The sequence below is a fragment of the Botryllus schlosseri genome, chromosome 10, assembly GCF_051294905.1.
Source record: "Botryllus schlosseri isolate E-star chromosome 10, Bs_hap1, whole genome shotgun sequence".
Lineage (NCBI taxonomy): Eukaryota > Metazoa > Chordata > Ascidiacea > Stolidobranchia > Styelidae > Botryllus > Botryllus schlosseri.
Genome location: NC_137245.1, coordinates 4,805,592 through 4,820,538, shown reverse-complemented (window position 1 = coordinate 4,820,538; position 14,947 = coordinate 4,805,592). Strand labels below are relative to the sequence as shown.

General features: G+C 39.8%; 2 protein-coding genes across 5 annotated transcripts in view; one reads left to right on the top strand and one right to left on the bottom strand.

Moving 5' to 3' along the window:
• LOC145448459 (ryncolin-1-like) overlaps positions 1-14,947 on the bottom strand; it is a 112,475-nt gene that overhangs the window by 18,658 nt on the left and 78,870 nt on the right. The gene's annotated exons all lie outside the window — the stretch shown is intronic.
• Positions 127-5,329, top strand: LOC145448632 (uncharacterized). Of its 4 annotated transcripts, XM_080327081.1 has the most exons (7): positions 127-1,371; positions 1,431-1,731; positions 1,842-1,935; positions 2,523-2,684; positions 3,541-3,654; positions 3,941-4,020; positions 4,765-5,329. In XM_080327081.1, the coding sequence occupies exons 5-7, from the start codon at positions 3,612-3,614 to the stop codon at positions 4,954-4,956; spliced, it is 315 nt and encodes a 104-aa protein (XP_080183207.1). In that variant the 5' UTR covers positions 127-1,371; positions 1,431-1,731; positions 1,842-1,935; positions 2,523-2,684; positions 3,541-3,611; the 3' UTR covers positions 4,957-5,329. The 4 variants fall into 3 exon arrangements, with proteins under 4 accessions (XP_080183207.1, XP_080183206.1, XP_080183208.1 ...); XM_080327080.1 differs by lacking the exon at positions 1,842-1,935; XM_080327082.1 differs by lacking the exons at positions 1,431-1,731; positions 1,842-1,935.

Sequence of the window (14,947 nt, the reverse complement as noted above, 5' to 3'; positions counted from 1 at the left end):
GGCGAGTAGTAGCTTGAAGTTCTCAACTGTCATTGCTGCTCGTTCTATAAAGCATATAGGAATAGTCAGGGTCTTGAATTGCTGTTTTCTGTCAAGACTGCTCCAGCTCTTAAGGTGAGCAAACCACACTGTAAATCTAAAAGGTGGAAAAAATGGTAGAAAAATGGAGGAAGGTACATTCCTTCCCTTTATCCACCGTATCTCCACCACATATGGAGGAATTTAGAGGGTGGAAAGAGGGGGGAATGAATAGTCTACCATATTTGGTGGAAAACAATTATTGACATGGTGGAAATCAGAAATGACTGTTTGCAAACTGTCGTATTGCCCAATTAAAACATAACAGTTGATACTGGCTTATAGTTAATAACGTCATCAGACATGAATTTGGAGTCGAGTGTTGTTTTTTACTCAATGTGAAGTCATAGTCGCATGCATTTTGGAATATTGATAAAATATTGAACAGTTTTTTTCCAAGTGGTTAAGCCAGTAGAGGGATTATTAAATTTGAAAATGTCTGAATACCATTAATGGATTGTGATAATTACTTCAAGATCCTGCACGACCGTAGCATATCCAAAACCTTTAAGGTATTTATTATTATCGCCAATATTCTCACCAATGAACCGTGACCGGCAGCATCCGGGACTCTGGCGATTTGCTATTTCGAATATACGGGGATGCGCGCTCTGCGTCGTCAGTCAGTCACTCAGTCAGTCGACAGAAAGATATATCTATATTCATTGATTTTGAGTTAATCACAATTATGATTATCGTTGATTTTAGTTCATAAGTGATGTCATCTGCTTAATCGATTTCGTATGAAGTACCGGTATCGCTCGTGACTGAAAATTCAATGAACTTGCCATTGCCATAAGCAGTTAGCAGTACCTGAGAGACGAGATGATATCTTGTTTGGTGGGAAGGTAATTCAAGTAAGCCAACGGGTGATTATAATGCAAGAAATTAGCTAGGATGATTACATTCTCATATTCATGCATACCATAGATAGAGCTATTGGGTACGGTATTCAAACTGGCTCTAGTTTTACCATCAGTAGCTGCATATTTTGAATTTGGATTTTCATTATAACTGTTGCAAGGATAGATCTTGTTTGAATGAAAGGAACTCTTCTGATATCTAATTGTAACTTGTGATTTCAGTCCTAAATAATTATGAGACTTAGTTTAATTCAATACCGACAACAAGATCATTACTGCGTGCACAATAGAAGATATACCATCATCTGCTGCACTAAAATTTGATTTGGCGCCGGAATTCTTGAATATTGAGTGTTATGATAAGGAGTTTACTGATTTCTGTCTGATGCTGATGTAAAAGGCAATGATCGGATTAGAGTTCCTGTTACCGGTAAGTTTAGGCTTGGCTTCAATTATCAATTTCGTCACCTCTATACGTAATTTTCCTAGAAAATGTACCAAGCGTTTGCGACAGCAGCATCACTAGCGACTCCCTAACTGTGGATTCATCTGAACGTTATGTAATGGATGATTCAGTTGAATCATTACTGGTTTTATCTGAATCTATTATGACGGATGATCCAGTTGAATCATCACTTTCACGTTCATAACAACTATGGCCTGTGGTCTACGACATCCCAGCTTTTCGTCAATACTTGGTGCATGGGAGCGCTGGCAATATTGTAATTCCATAAAGACTGAGAAAAGAGATCAAGACAATTATCTTTCAAGATCCTTTGCGATATACTTTGTAAGTATAATTCCATTCAATTCATCCATCCTATTTTGTTTTGAAACTCGTGCATGCATTTCGTTAGTTTGGATAGATATCAGGTAACTATATGCGGATCTATCTAACAGGTACCACACTGCGCATCAGTATCGAGAAGTATGCTTGGCATTATTAAAAAACTCTCCAGTTTTGAAAGACAATAATGAAGAAAATTCCAGCTAGGTAAGCTGCATGTAACTTCAGTCGTGGGCAATGGTCATAGTCATAATACGCTATGTGGACGCCAGATATCCATAGTATACTGTCCTTGCCTGTTACCGGTGAATTCCGGACTAATACCGTAATTTTCCGAATATAGTGCGCCCCCATTTATGATACACACCTTTAAAATGACATGTATAGCTCAATCCACATTTTATCAATTCTGCTTGTGTAGTTGGCTCGCATCCAGAATACAGTAATTTTCCTCAGTCTTAACAGTTTCTGGCCCTATTTTGCCAAGTATCAGGACTCGTACTCGAAATAAATATTCTTCGTAGATGCAATGAAAAATTGATTCGAGTCGAGTCATTTAACATATTTGAAAAAAAAAGATTAGATTCAATTCGAGTCACCCAAAAATCGCTTATCAAGTCAATGCAATAGAACCACCTCAAATCACCCATTGTAATGTTCATTGTGTCGTGGCGCTGCCATTGTTGAAAAAATGCCGATTTTTAGACTTTGTGGACTGTTTAGAGGTTTTTCCTTGCTTTTAGTAATAGTACTCTCTGCAGAGTTGAGTCCAACAATATTTGCAATTTCTTCAGGGCTCGTGGCATATTGCCTTGAGGCAGAGGTTCAAGGACTATCGAAGACATTTGGAAGCTGAATTGGTGAATCAGATGAAGCAGAAGCATGGTACAAAACGAAAGAATGTGATTGAGGAAGAAGAAGGAGCCAGCAGCTCTAGATGCAAAAGAGCCTGGGTTGTAAGTCTAGTTAATTTATATCTTGGTTTTAAGATGAGCTAGTTGAACTCTAATTTTTCAGGATGTACAATAGTCTATAGCAGGGGTCGCCAACTCAAAACGATTCGCGGGCCACTTTTCAAATTTCGTAGCGGCCGCGGGCCGCATGAATCCAAAATCGATATAAAGAAGGCAACCACGACTTAAAACTCTACGTCAGTACAACCCTGTGCTACCTAACATAGGCGATGGACATAGTGACCACAAAAGAAGTAATATTTTAATGAAGGAATAAAAATACAACAAAACATCACTGGCATCAATTTCATTTTATTTTGAACTCTGAGCTGTGCACGATACCTGGGAACGCTGATCTTGTGGGGAAACCCTAAGCCAGTGGTTCTCAAACCTTTATGACACTGAAATATTTCGCCCGCCCTTATCGTCATATCACAAAATGTACCCATACTGTTAGCAATCGGATAGTTTAACGGCGTGGATGGTTATGAATGTTGATGAGAGAATTCTATAATATGAATTCGGGACTATACACAGAGCAATAACTATAGCTATGAAATCGAGGTAAATCGCGCAGTGCGCGAAAAAAAATTCAGTTGACCGCAGCTCAGCGCCCCTTCAAATGCTTTAAAGCCCCCACTAGAGGACGCGCCCCCACTTTCAGAACCATTGCCCTAACCTGTTTTCTATGCGCCTCGGTCTTGTCAGTGTTTCGGCCATTACACGCCAATTTCAGCATTTTAAAATGTTTTCTTAGCTTTCTTCCGAAATCTCAAATCAAGTTGCGGGCCGCGGTGACAACTGGTCTATAGTATAAATTGTCATTGCCACGGGTGTATCATATCTTATGTATATTAAGATGTTGGAAGAGGCTGAAACCTTGATGGGAAGTGCACAACACAGAGCCGGTACAATAAAGCTCAGGCCAAAATGAAGTGGCCTAAAGTTCCCGAGACTATACAAGGATTACTAGGTGAGAGTATTATTTCATGAAATTGTGTGGCATTGCAAATTTTCCGCTAACAACTTTTTTCGAATAAATTCAAGTGCAGTGGCTCTCTAACTTCAGCCGTTGAGATGCAATTGCAGAAACTTGTTTGACTTGCGCCGCACCAATAATCGTGGCTTTCACAATAACATAGTCTCGTACCAGCCAGTTACCGTCGGATTCATTTCCGAAAATTACACGCGTTCAAAATAAATACTGGAATGCTAGAAGTGATCATCGATAGTTCTAATAACCTGTGTCTGCTTTATAGGTGATGGAGTGTTGGATTGGCGTGCTGTTATACCAACCATTTTTGGAGAAGGATACGACAATTTTCTTCATATTGGAGAGGTAAGCTGTTCGTAGATAGATGGTGTATAATATACATTGGTAAAACTAAACAGTTGGTTAGTCGATGGTCAGCTAGCTAACGTTTTTTCGATTGGTTGTAGTTCTAATTGCTGATTTAAAAAATTCAGTGGTTGTAGTTCTAGTTGCGGATTTTGAAAATTCAGTAGTTGTAGTTAGTTGCTGATATTGAAAATTTGGTAGTTGTAGCTCAAGTTAGTGATTTTGAAAATTCAGTAGTTGTAGTTCTAGTTACTGATTTTGAAAATTCAGTAGTTTGTACAAGTTTGGTTTCTACCTCGCCTCGTCGGTGTCTTACAAGAATCCTAGAAGTGAGCCGTGCTACAAGTCAGCAAATACGGATTAAAAAATAAGGAACACCGGCCTGTTGTAAATGACCATAATGGTAAACCAGTGTTTCAAAATCAAGTCAATCCATATTTCTTATATGCCGTTACAACTTCTAACGATAGAAAGTGGCAAGCTTCAGTAGACCTGGTACAGGCGTCGCGCATAGCTTAAGTAATGGATTGGGGCTCATGAGATTGAAATATACTTCATTGCAGCAGACAGACTGGTGACAAGATATTTTTAAAAGCATAAATCAAATGAGCAACATTTTGTGACACAAATTCATGTTTATAACTTGAGCAGTGGTAATATAAATTGTCCTATGTGCTAAGCCTATCTCGATATCATAATGATCTGAAGTCCGAAGATTTCATAGTAATATAATATATCTTTCAGGTTTCTATCTCTCCATATCCAACGATGGTCTACAATTCGCAATGGAGCCTGCACTTGGATGGAATCGTCTTCTCAAAAAACATTGAAAGTTTTGATGAAGCACTTGCTCTTCTGATCGCAGCTCATTGGATATTGAACAGTTTCAGAAGAATATCAAGCACACTCTCACGTGCCTTTCGTCATACCTGCTAAAGCTGCCTGGCGTAGAGCTGACAAATCTTGTTGTGAGGGCTACTAATATGTTGCCATAAACAATGGAACTGTCATCATAGGTATGTAGGGTTACCATACGGAGGCTCAAGCGGGTCATTCGAAGTCGATTGTCAGTGCCGACTTTTTATTTTAGTCAACACGACTAAATTTAAGTAAAAATATGGTAATTTTGGACTCGTCGCTTTCATTTAACACCAAAAGTTTTCCAGCAAAAAATAGCAAAATCGGCTGTCAGTCTTGATCAACTAACTTTCCTGAATTGGTAAAATTGTCCTCCTTTTTCGATTCTGTAATATGGTAACCCTATAGTAATGACTGTTTGAATACGCATAATAAAATGCATGAAATGCCATGCTTGTATGTTTTAATTGGATTTGTATTCTGCAGTATTGCATAAAGCAAAGATGTGTGGCAGCTGACAGATAGGTTGGGGTGGAAGGTATGTCCCCCATATAGGGTAGAGGGTATTCCTCCATATAGGGTGGAAGGTAATCCGCATATAGGGAGGAGGGTATTGCCCCATATAGGGTGGAAAGTATTTCCACCATGATGGGGGGTGGAGTTGCATTCCACCAGAAATGGTCAAAATGGTGAACCACTTCTAATGGAGGAAATCTCCACCTTTTAGATTTACAGTGCATGTGTTCTCTGGTCCGGTTGTTGCTTTTCCAAATAAACATTTCCAGACGTCTTTGACTACTAGCTCATACACATGGTACCGACACGCATGGTAAAAAACCTTCTTTCCTAGAAGGTCCTCAAGGATCTTCGCTGCACCCTTCTTCCAGCCGCTGTTGCTTGCTGTGGTGTCAAAAACCAAAGCTGTTACAGCATCTTGTATATCCCACTTTTTAATTATGTCGAAAGTAGTTTCAGCTTGTGTCTGACCTGCCGCATTTTGTATCTTCTGAATTCCAAGTAGTTTTCCTTCCGAGTATTGAGGTTGACAAGATAGAACAATTGACAAAGCTTCATATCGATTTCCTAATCTATTCTCTGAGAGCTTTCCATCCCAATGAATGGCAACATGCTGTGGTCTATTTTCGGCAAATTTTTCCAAAATGTCCCGAGATATTTCCAGGCGATTTGTTTCCCTGGCTCTCTTCGTTGAAGATCTTAACAGGGAGAACATGGCTATATCTCCTCCACAAGCCTTAATAAATGCTCCCATCAGCATCGTTGCATCGTTGTCAGTTACTTGCAATCGATCCAGAGCTTGGGAAACATGCGTATTTTTCATAATATTTTTAGGTGCCACCAGTTTAATGGATTGGGTCGAGGTGCCAAGTCCAACATCAGCATCATAGTCAGAACTTGAACTCAAACTGTCACCCTCTTTTGAAGATGACGATGATGCTAAAACAACATAGTCACAACTTGAGTCGTGTGAAACGTTTTCAACAGTTTGATCTGCAATGGCTGCTGTTTTCTTTTTGAGGTCTTTAGTCAGAATTCTGTCTCTTCCCAACATTATTGACTGGCGAGATTGCCGTTGATCTTCATAAAATGCAATGTGTTCAAGCTTTCTTTCATGTGATAGATAAATGTCATTTTTTATTGTTGTTATGGCATCTCTACTTCCAATATCCCACAGCTTGTCCAAATCATCAGTGAATTTTGTCCTCTAACCCTTGGGATCACTTTCCTCTTTCGGATTCTTCTTCAGACCACGCCATCTTTCGTGCAGGTTTTGAAGTGATCGCACCACATGTGATTTCTGCATTGTCGCAATTCTCGCCATTTTCCACACTGTCATTACATCATCCACCACCACAGTACATAGTTCATGAGTAGGGGTTGACTGAGGACAATGCTCTTTCAGATGCAGCAAGTAACTCATTACTTCTCGTATAGTAGGTAATCTCGAGCCACAGATGTAATCGCAAGTATATCCGACCAAGTACTGCTCAGATTTGGATCTTGTTCTTCGCTGCGGCATGTGGGCAATCTTTCGCCGTTTTGCCTCTGCCATGGCTGCACTATTGTTGCTCTAAAGCATAAACTACTGCTATCGACTCTGAATCATTCAGGGTGGGTTTCAAAAAGTTGTCTTAATTTAGACCTGGCTTAAGGGGGCACTCCTAGTTAGAAATGAATTTTACAGGTGTTCACGTATATGGTCATATCTCCCACAAGGTAGATGCAAGCTGAATGATTCATATAATGTTGGAAAGGGCAGGAAATTTCCTTTCCGAATATGGCCTTTACGTTCAACCATAGGCATACCCCCCAAGGGGAGGTGAACTCAAAAAGATATGTAAATTTTCACCCCCATTCACCAAAATCCTAAAAAGTCGAAATGCTCTATATATATTCTATTCAAAATTGGTGGAGGGATAGTACAGACATATATCTACAATCCCATGGAGGGATTTTCAAAAAAACGTTTCGTAACAAAATTTATGAAATTTTTGGCAGCGAACCCTAAATTTAGGCTTTTTCGCAACATTTCTTCCTATATAGAAATCTCCACGGAAAAAAATTCGAGAAAGCGCTCCATCGGATTATTATATATACCCAAACCATTATTCGTGCAAAATTTCAGATGAATCGGATAAGCAGGTGCAGAGAAGATAGAATTCGTAGGCAGAAAAAGTCAGTTTTGAGAAAAACGCGTTTAAAAATTTACAACCACAATAACTCCGATAAACAAGGATATGAACGCTGCTCATGATATCAATGGTCACGTTAGTTGATTTGCATCACACAGTGAACCATTTCTAACAGAAATTGAGCGTTAATACCCGACAGGCACCTAGTCGGATGTGCCCAAGGACTCTCGAACTCTTTCAGTTTTTTGCTTTTTTGACAGTGAACGACTGTTGAGATGCAGTTTTTATCATTTTTTGTCCACTAAAACCAGTACTTCTTGTGGGACTATCAACTGGTAAGCTTTAGGCCATCAAAAACATCAAAAAAACCACTACAACCAACATTCCAGTTGAGAACACACAGCGCCACGGCCCGTTTGACTGCTGCAGTTCCAAAGTATTCTTCTTTCAGATACCTTTGCCATAGGGTCATGTTCAATGGCTCATTTTCATTGTGGGCGAGTCCACTAATGTATCTCCTCAATAAAGATTCATCTGGCAACCTCTTACAGAGCCAGAGTGGCAGAATGTATGGCAAAAAAGACTCTGGTAGCTGCTTTGCTTGCTTTTTCTTTCGGCCCAGTGCTGGATCATTTGGATGTCTTTGCCTACTGCGAAGTGTGCACAAAATGTTTTTGGCTACGTCTAAATTTCCTCATTCGACTCTTTCTAGGCATATTGAAAGCTATAGAAATGAAAAGCAATCGAACATAGTTATCCACAAACAGTAAATACTACCTAATATTGTCAGTGATCAGTCAACGAATAGAAAAATAAATAAAAAATACAGCCTTCACACCACCTGTTTTCGGTACTGAATCAGTCAAGCAGCCAGGTTTATGGAAGCAGCAGACTGGCTAGTAGTGGCTATAATACTTATTTCAAGCTCTGTTTAGTATAGAAATCACCAGATGGCGCTATTTCCTCCAATAAAAGTGAATATACACGGCTATATTCGAAATTTAACTGTAATTTTTTATTTTTATTTAAAATGGTCACCAAAATAAGGCAGATTTGACCAAGAAGGAGTTGGACTATCAAAAAAGTAGTTTCATATTCGGAATCTGCGTGAAATTTCCGTTCTAGATCGATAATAAAAGAAATTTCACAAAATTTTTATTTCTAACTAGGAGTGCCCCCTTAAGGCTAGTGATTGACTTGCTCCAGACGCCAGGCGTCGGCGGTCTTACTTCGGTTTCAAATGTCAATTTGGCGCCGCGCTCGGCCAAGTCCGTTAGTTGCGAGTAATTACTGTCTACTTCGTCGCTGTAGCGAGTTCAACACGGAACCGAGGCCAGTTGTTATTGTTTTGAGTTGCTTGCTGATGTCGTAAAGTATAGTAGCGATGCAGTGAAGGAATATGGAATTGTTTGAGTTGTTGAAATTTACGGACGGATGATCAGAACGGAACCCCGAGAAAGTATCTGGCAAATGAACAGCACGTTATCGCAAAGTATTCGAAGAAATAGTGCGGCTGTGATACCGATTTTTGAAGACACAACTGCCCAGCATTTGGGCATATTAATTGATGAAGATTATGCTCTTGGAGATGCTGAATATCCACTGAGGACTTATTACTCACGACACTATTATGCCCAAGAACTTTGACCGAAAAAAGCCACTATTGTTTTCATGCATATTGTTACCCTCTCCTCTGGCAGAGCGTAGTGCTTTGTGTTGAAGAAAATCTCGCGCATTGGCTATATTCAAGGAAGAACCTCAGAATATCGATATGACAATAGCCTGCTTCTGCCTTTACAATCATAGCAATGCTGACAAGGCAGATGGAGCTGAATTTGATGACATACTGCAACTGGAAGCGTTGACCGCACTCCCACAGTATCGACTCCTACAGAGAAATCTGCACGACAACGCATGATCTAGAGATTTTTTCTAGCTGGCATTCTTGTTTGCAATACATTTGATTACATTCCAAAACATACTCGTGCTTTATTTCTTGTGACACGTTAAAATGAGGTAAAATGTGCATTATGGCTTTAAGTAAGTTCAAGTTTATAAATTTGGACACAAGATAGCGAAGTTATTGCAAGGGGCTTAGAAAACTGGAGCAGGTGAACATGAACGGCGGAACAAAATTGAATCAAATGTACAAAAGACATGTTTTGACTCTAGATTCGGCTAGCGTCAAATTAATGTTGTTCAGCATCTTCTATAAAACGTTGAGACCATGCTCAACTTGTTTCATTCTCTTCTGCTTTATCACTGATTTTCAAATCTTCGCTGCTTCATAGTTGACTTCGGGCCTGGACTTCGGTGAGCTGTTAGTAGAGATATAACTGATAAATTTCGAACAAATTTTTTAAATTTTTATACTGTTGCTATCCATACAAAACTCAATAGTCTATTGTAATACATAACATTAGCAAACTATACGAATGTTAATAGCAATAATAATGAGATAATAATTAATAGCAATAATAATGAGATAACAAACAGACAATTGATGGCCTGGTAATGAATGATGAATGATTTGGTTGGAAATGTTGCCCAAACAACTAGCAGATGCAGCTCCCAACTGCTACTCCATAAGTTGGCAGATCAGATGGGTCAGCATCTATCACAAAACAACTTATCAAGCATGGTATAAATATGACGACACACTTACAGCCCAGTGTTGGTAACACGGTTCGAGGAACTGGATAAAGCTCGAGCAAAGTGTTTCAGAAAAACCTTAATATAAAAGGAGCTGGATATTGGTATGTGCATTCACACTCACATATACGGATAGATAGATAAATACCTATTTGATGGCTTGGCACATCACTGCTTGTTTGATTTTCTCTGCGTTCCAAAAGAATGGTGCTATCATTTGTTTCACAGCCTGCAGCTCACTCTGGTGCCACATTGCACAGCTATATAATAATTTTTACATTGACTGATTATGCTACTATGATGATACTATGACTGGGTAGCAAATCTGTGAAAATCAATATTGAATTGACATATATCTCAAAAAATTTGGATTACTGTAGCGTTAGCATGTACTGCACTTTGAAGATTATTGGCATATATCACTTCACATCAATGGCCCCTTTAAGCTGCATACATGCGCAAATGCGCAGTGCTGACACGGTTTATGCACACAGAAAATCTGAAGTCATGACCCTTTTTTAGTCGTTACGCACTGTTTTCCGAGGGTCTGCGTAGTGAGTTCTTGAGTGTACGCACAGACTCGTCAAAAATTAGAGGGAACATTGCTTCACATCTATAGCAATTCACTAGCAACTTCATGCAAAGTCATGTCATTTTTCTTTCCGAAACTTCTGGATCTTTATCCACTATGCTGAAATTCGGTGCGCGTGCAGTGAACGGAATATCAATACAATGCTGGTTGAATAGACACATATTGATCAAAGTTCCATGTAGTCGGCACTATTCTAGAAAGTAGCAGTTAAACATATTTATGACAATGCTCATAGGGGTGGAACGAAAATGGATATTGAGGGTAACCCTGCAATCAATCACAGTTGGGTGCAAGTGGTGCAACATTGATTAGGCTCAACGAAATGAGCATGATACATATTTTCCATTTTCTGGTGACGCGTCGTGTGTTCACTTTTTGGCTATGACCACAGCAAAGCCAAACTGTCAAAACGTCAACGTGCCTAAGTTAAAAGACGTAACCAGACGAGAAAACTATAATGCTGAGTTGACGTAGCACGTAGGCTATCAATAAAGGATCTGTTGATCTGCCGCAACCTAAAATCTCATCTTCGGGCTTCTTCGATACATGCACTATATTAACTGATGTTCCCCATGACCACTGATCAGCATCATTACCCGTAGCGGATTCTTATCGCTGACCTTTCTTTACCAAAATGGGCGGCATTCGCAAGTCCAACGCTAGGCACACCTTTACGCCTTACCCCAAATATCACTTCCCGTGTCTCGTAACCATAGTCATATCATATTCGTAACCGAATCGATTGGAGCCAGCGAACGCGGGTTATGGTGGTCATGGGGAGCATTGCTTGATACTATATGGTGCGGTTATAGAAGAAGTGCTGATGTGTCCTGAGTGCCTCAGGGCTCTGGCTATACATTTGAATTGAAATCCGTTCAGTATACGAAGACCCCTGCAGCATTCCACTGTATAAATCCCACTATAACGGTATATGATACAAACTTGTCACGTTTGTGATATAAACATTGTTCCAAACTGCCTGACATCAATATACAATGATCTAATCTGATTTGCCAAGATATACATCAGAAGAACGGCCAGTATCCTTCAACAAACAGCACAACAGTTATCAGCACCGTTGACTTCAGCCTACCCCCTAGCTGGCTTGGATATCTGTCTTAACAAAGCGCACGCTGGAGGGGAAATCCCCTCAAGTCACAGTTTTGAAACCGACTTCAGCCTGAGGGGTGTAGCTTAAGCCCGAATACGGGCCTAAGTCGACTATTTGAAACCCGCCCTCAAAGAACACGTGTTGCAGTACTACTAATGACTCATCAACACACAACGCGCTTGTACAGAACCACAACCGCTACTAACAGACTCTACCTCAGCAAAACAGACTTTCAATTTAGTAAAGCGAAGCTCCCGAATCCGAGTCAGCTGTTGCAGTAATCAGTGAAGCTTAGCCGATTACGCAATCAAAAACCGTTGTTTCGTGATTGCCCGCCTCTGCTGTCGGTTGCCCGCCCACTCTTCAACAACGACTTTCAAACGCATTTAGACAAATGTTAGAGGCTTTCCTGGGAGCTTCTTTCAAGCACATTATTGTTTTTTAACAATAATCAACAGCATAAGCGATGGACATACATAATTCCAAACATTTTCCAAATTTTGAACAACCCTACTGCACACTGTACAGTTGTACACGGAATCATGATATAATTGTTATCAATTTTAAAGTGTCAAGTCTTGTTTTCAATGCTACCGAATTCGGTTTGTTCCTATCGGACGAATAAAAGAAGGTTAACAAAATTCAAGTTGCCCGCGCAATGGTTCGTATATCTCATATGCCCCTTTGGCCGAAAAAGTTAGCAATCGCTGGCATAGATAAAATTGAACATTATTTGCAAATTACAATTCAGTTGCATACAGGTAGAAAGATGCAATATGTATCTTCGCGATGCAGTCACTAATTGACGAAAGAATACCATGATATTGTGACAGAGCAAATATATCGTCTGTTTGTAAAATTGGTGTATAAATAACTGTGGTGATCCGCAAAGGCAATAATGACTTGCATCTGATTAGTTACGCTGTACAGTACAGTGTCGCCTTATCGTTACCGTGTCATTCTATTCTCTTCTGTTCTGCTGTCGGTTGTGTTCTATGTTGCTTAAAGCCACATTGGTTACCTTTGCTTTAATAAAGCTTCAGTCAGTTATTCAACGCAATAGTCAGTTCACGACAATAACCAAACGCTCCTTCCCGCTTGACAAAATTGAAAATATTTGTAGTGTAGCTTAGCTGCTTGGGTCGAATAAATGATTATGAAAAACTGCAAGTCCTATAGTCAATGAATACTTGACTAAGTGCATGTAGACTAGACATATGCTATTTGACTACTTTCTGAATTTCATTTATGACCAATGTCTTTTAATAGTGAGAGTATGGGTGCTTGTAATCAGTACAGTGTGTAATGAAAAAAATAGTAAGATGCATCTCTGTATTAATTGCTCATACACAAGAGCCACACATCAATTGCTTTGCTGTGCCACAATGAAACAATTTCGCATGGCATCGTTAATCATATGCTTGCATATATTTAATGGTTAGGCCTATATAATAGTCCCTTAACCGTCCCTGTGGCATATAATTTTCAAAGTTAATTGGTAATACTGTTGGAGTCGGGGTTGGAGTCGGAATCGGAGTCGGTAGGTTTAATGACTCAGGAGTCGGGGTTGGAATCGGTACGAATAAAGACTCAGGAGTCGGAGTTGGAGTCGGTGGTAAAATTGAGCAACTCCACAGCCCTGGTTCTGAGAGGGAAGGGTTGCCGGTATCGTATCTGTAGCAGACATGGGGTGATTACTTCGTGAATGTAATCGATTGCGATTACGATTACTTCGGAATGACGCGATTACGATTACGATTACGATTACAGCAAAATCAGGAAGTAGTCGATTACGATTACGATTACATTGGAAAAGTAATCACGATTACTCACGATTACATTTATTTTGCATCTTAGAAGTTATATTGGAAGACAATATATGGATTGCGCTGAAAAGGCCTAATGAGATAACACGATAACGATAATTGCTTGTTATGTCATAAAGTACCCATTGCCTATTTTATGGAGGACGATTTATCGCACCCAACGATTTGCATTCTTGCGAGCTCCACAACTGCCGCACCCCAAATTTCCTAATGGGGTGAGGATCGAGCTCGAAGGGGACTCAAAAGTATTCCGTAAACCAACACAAATTATTGACTATTTGCGAGAGATTTCATGAACTTAAAAATTATCTACGAGCATCGCAATTTAAATGTCTCTACTAGATAGCTTGATTTTGAAATACATACGCCAATAAAAAAAGTATGCATAATTTGTAGTAATAGGCATTTAGATGCCAGTCAATACCGCGCAACGTCACACCAAATCACATATGCAGTTTCGGCCAACATGCGAATCCACGAAGTGTACTACTAATGAAAGACATAGGCCGAAACTTGGGGTATGTGTCCATTGTCAATATAGCCGCGCTGGGTGGGCGTGACTAATAGTCCGGTCCTTCCAATCTGAGCCCACAATGCAAATGCCACCCGGGCACCCACGGAGCATTAAAGACATGGCAATTAGTGTGTGCGTCTCACGCAAGTATTTCTTTTAGTCTGCTATACGTTTGGACCACAACAATATCTTTTGATTATATAACAGACCGGAGGTCACGAATTAACAACGATACCCTCCTAAAGTAACTAATTATTACAAGATACCAGATTTTATAGTTATGAATTACGTGCCTCCAGCTCTTCAGGTAAATCTGACCATCGGGGGCTGAGAGAGGATTAAAAATGAATAGTAATATAATGCAATTACCAATATTATTGACGAAATTAAATCTTCAACTTGAAAATTTACTATCCTATGGGGGCCCAAGAGCAACGTTTGGAGTGGGGGACGATTTGCTTTGTTTGTCCTGATTTTTGCTACATGCCACGCTAACATTGTGTATAAGCCGATGGCTATGGCGGCAGGCCCAAATGTTGAGTACGGAATTGTGAAATAACGATTAGCGCCCGTTTCAAGTAGAATCATATGAGAATAAGAGAAAGTAAACACAAAATTCTGCCTACAACTTAATACAGATAATGTAATGCAAGCGGCCATTACGAGAACCAGCTGGGTTATGATATATATCAGAAGCTGTTGATTTTAATGCTTCGTCGTGGA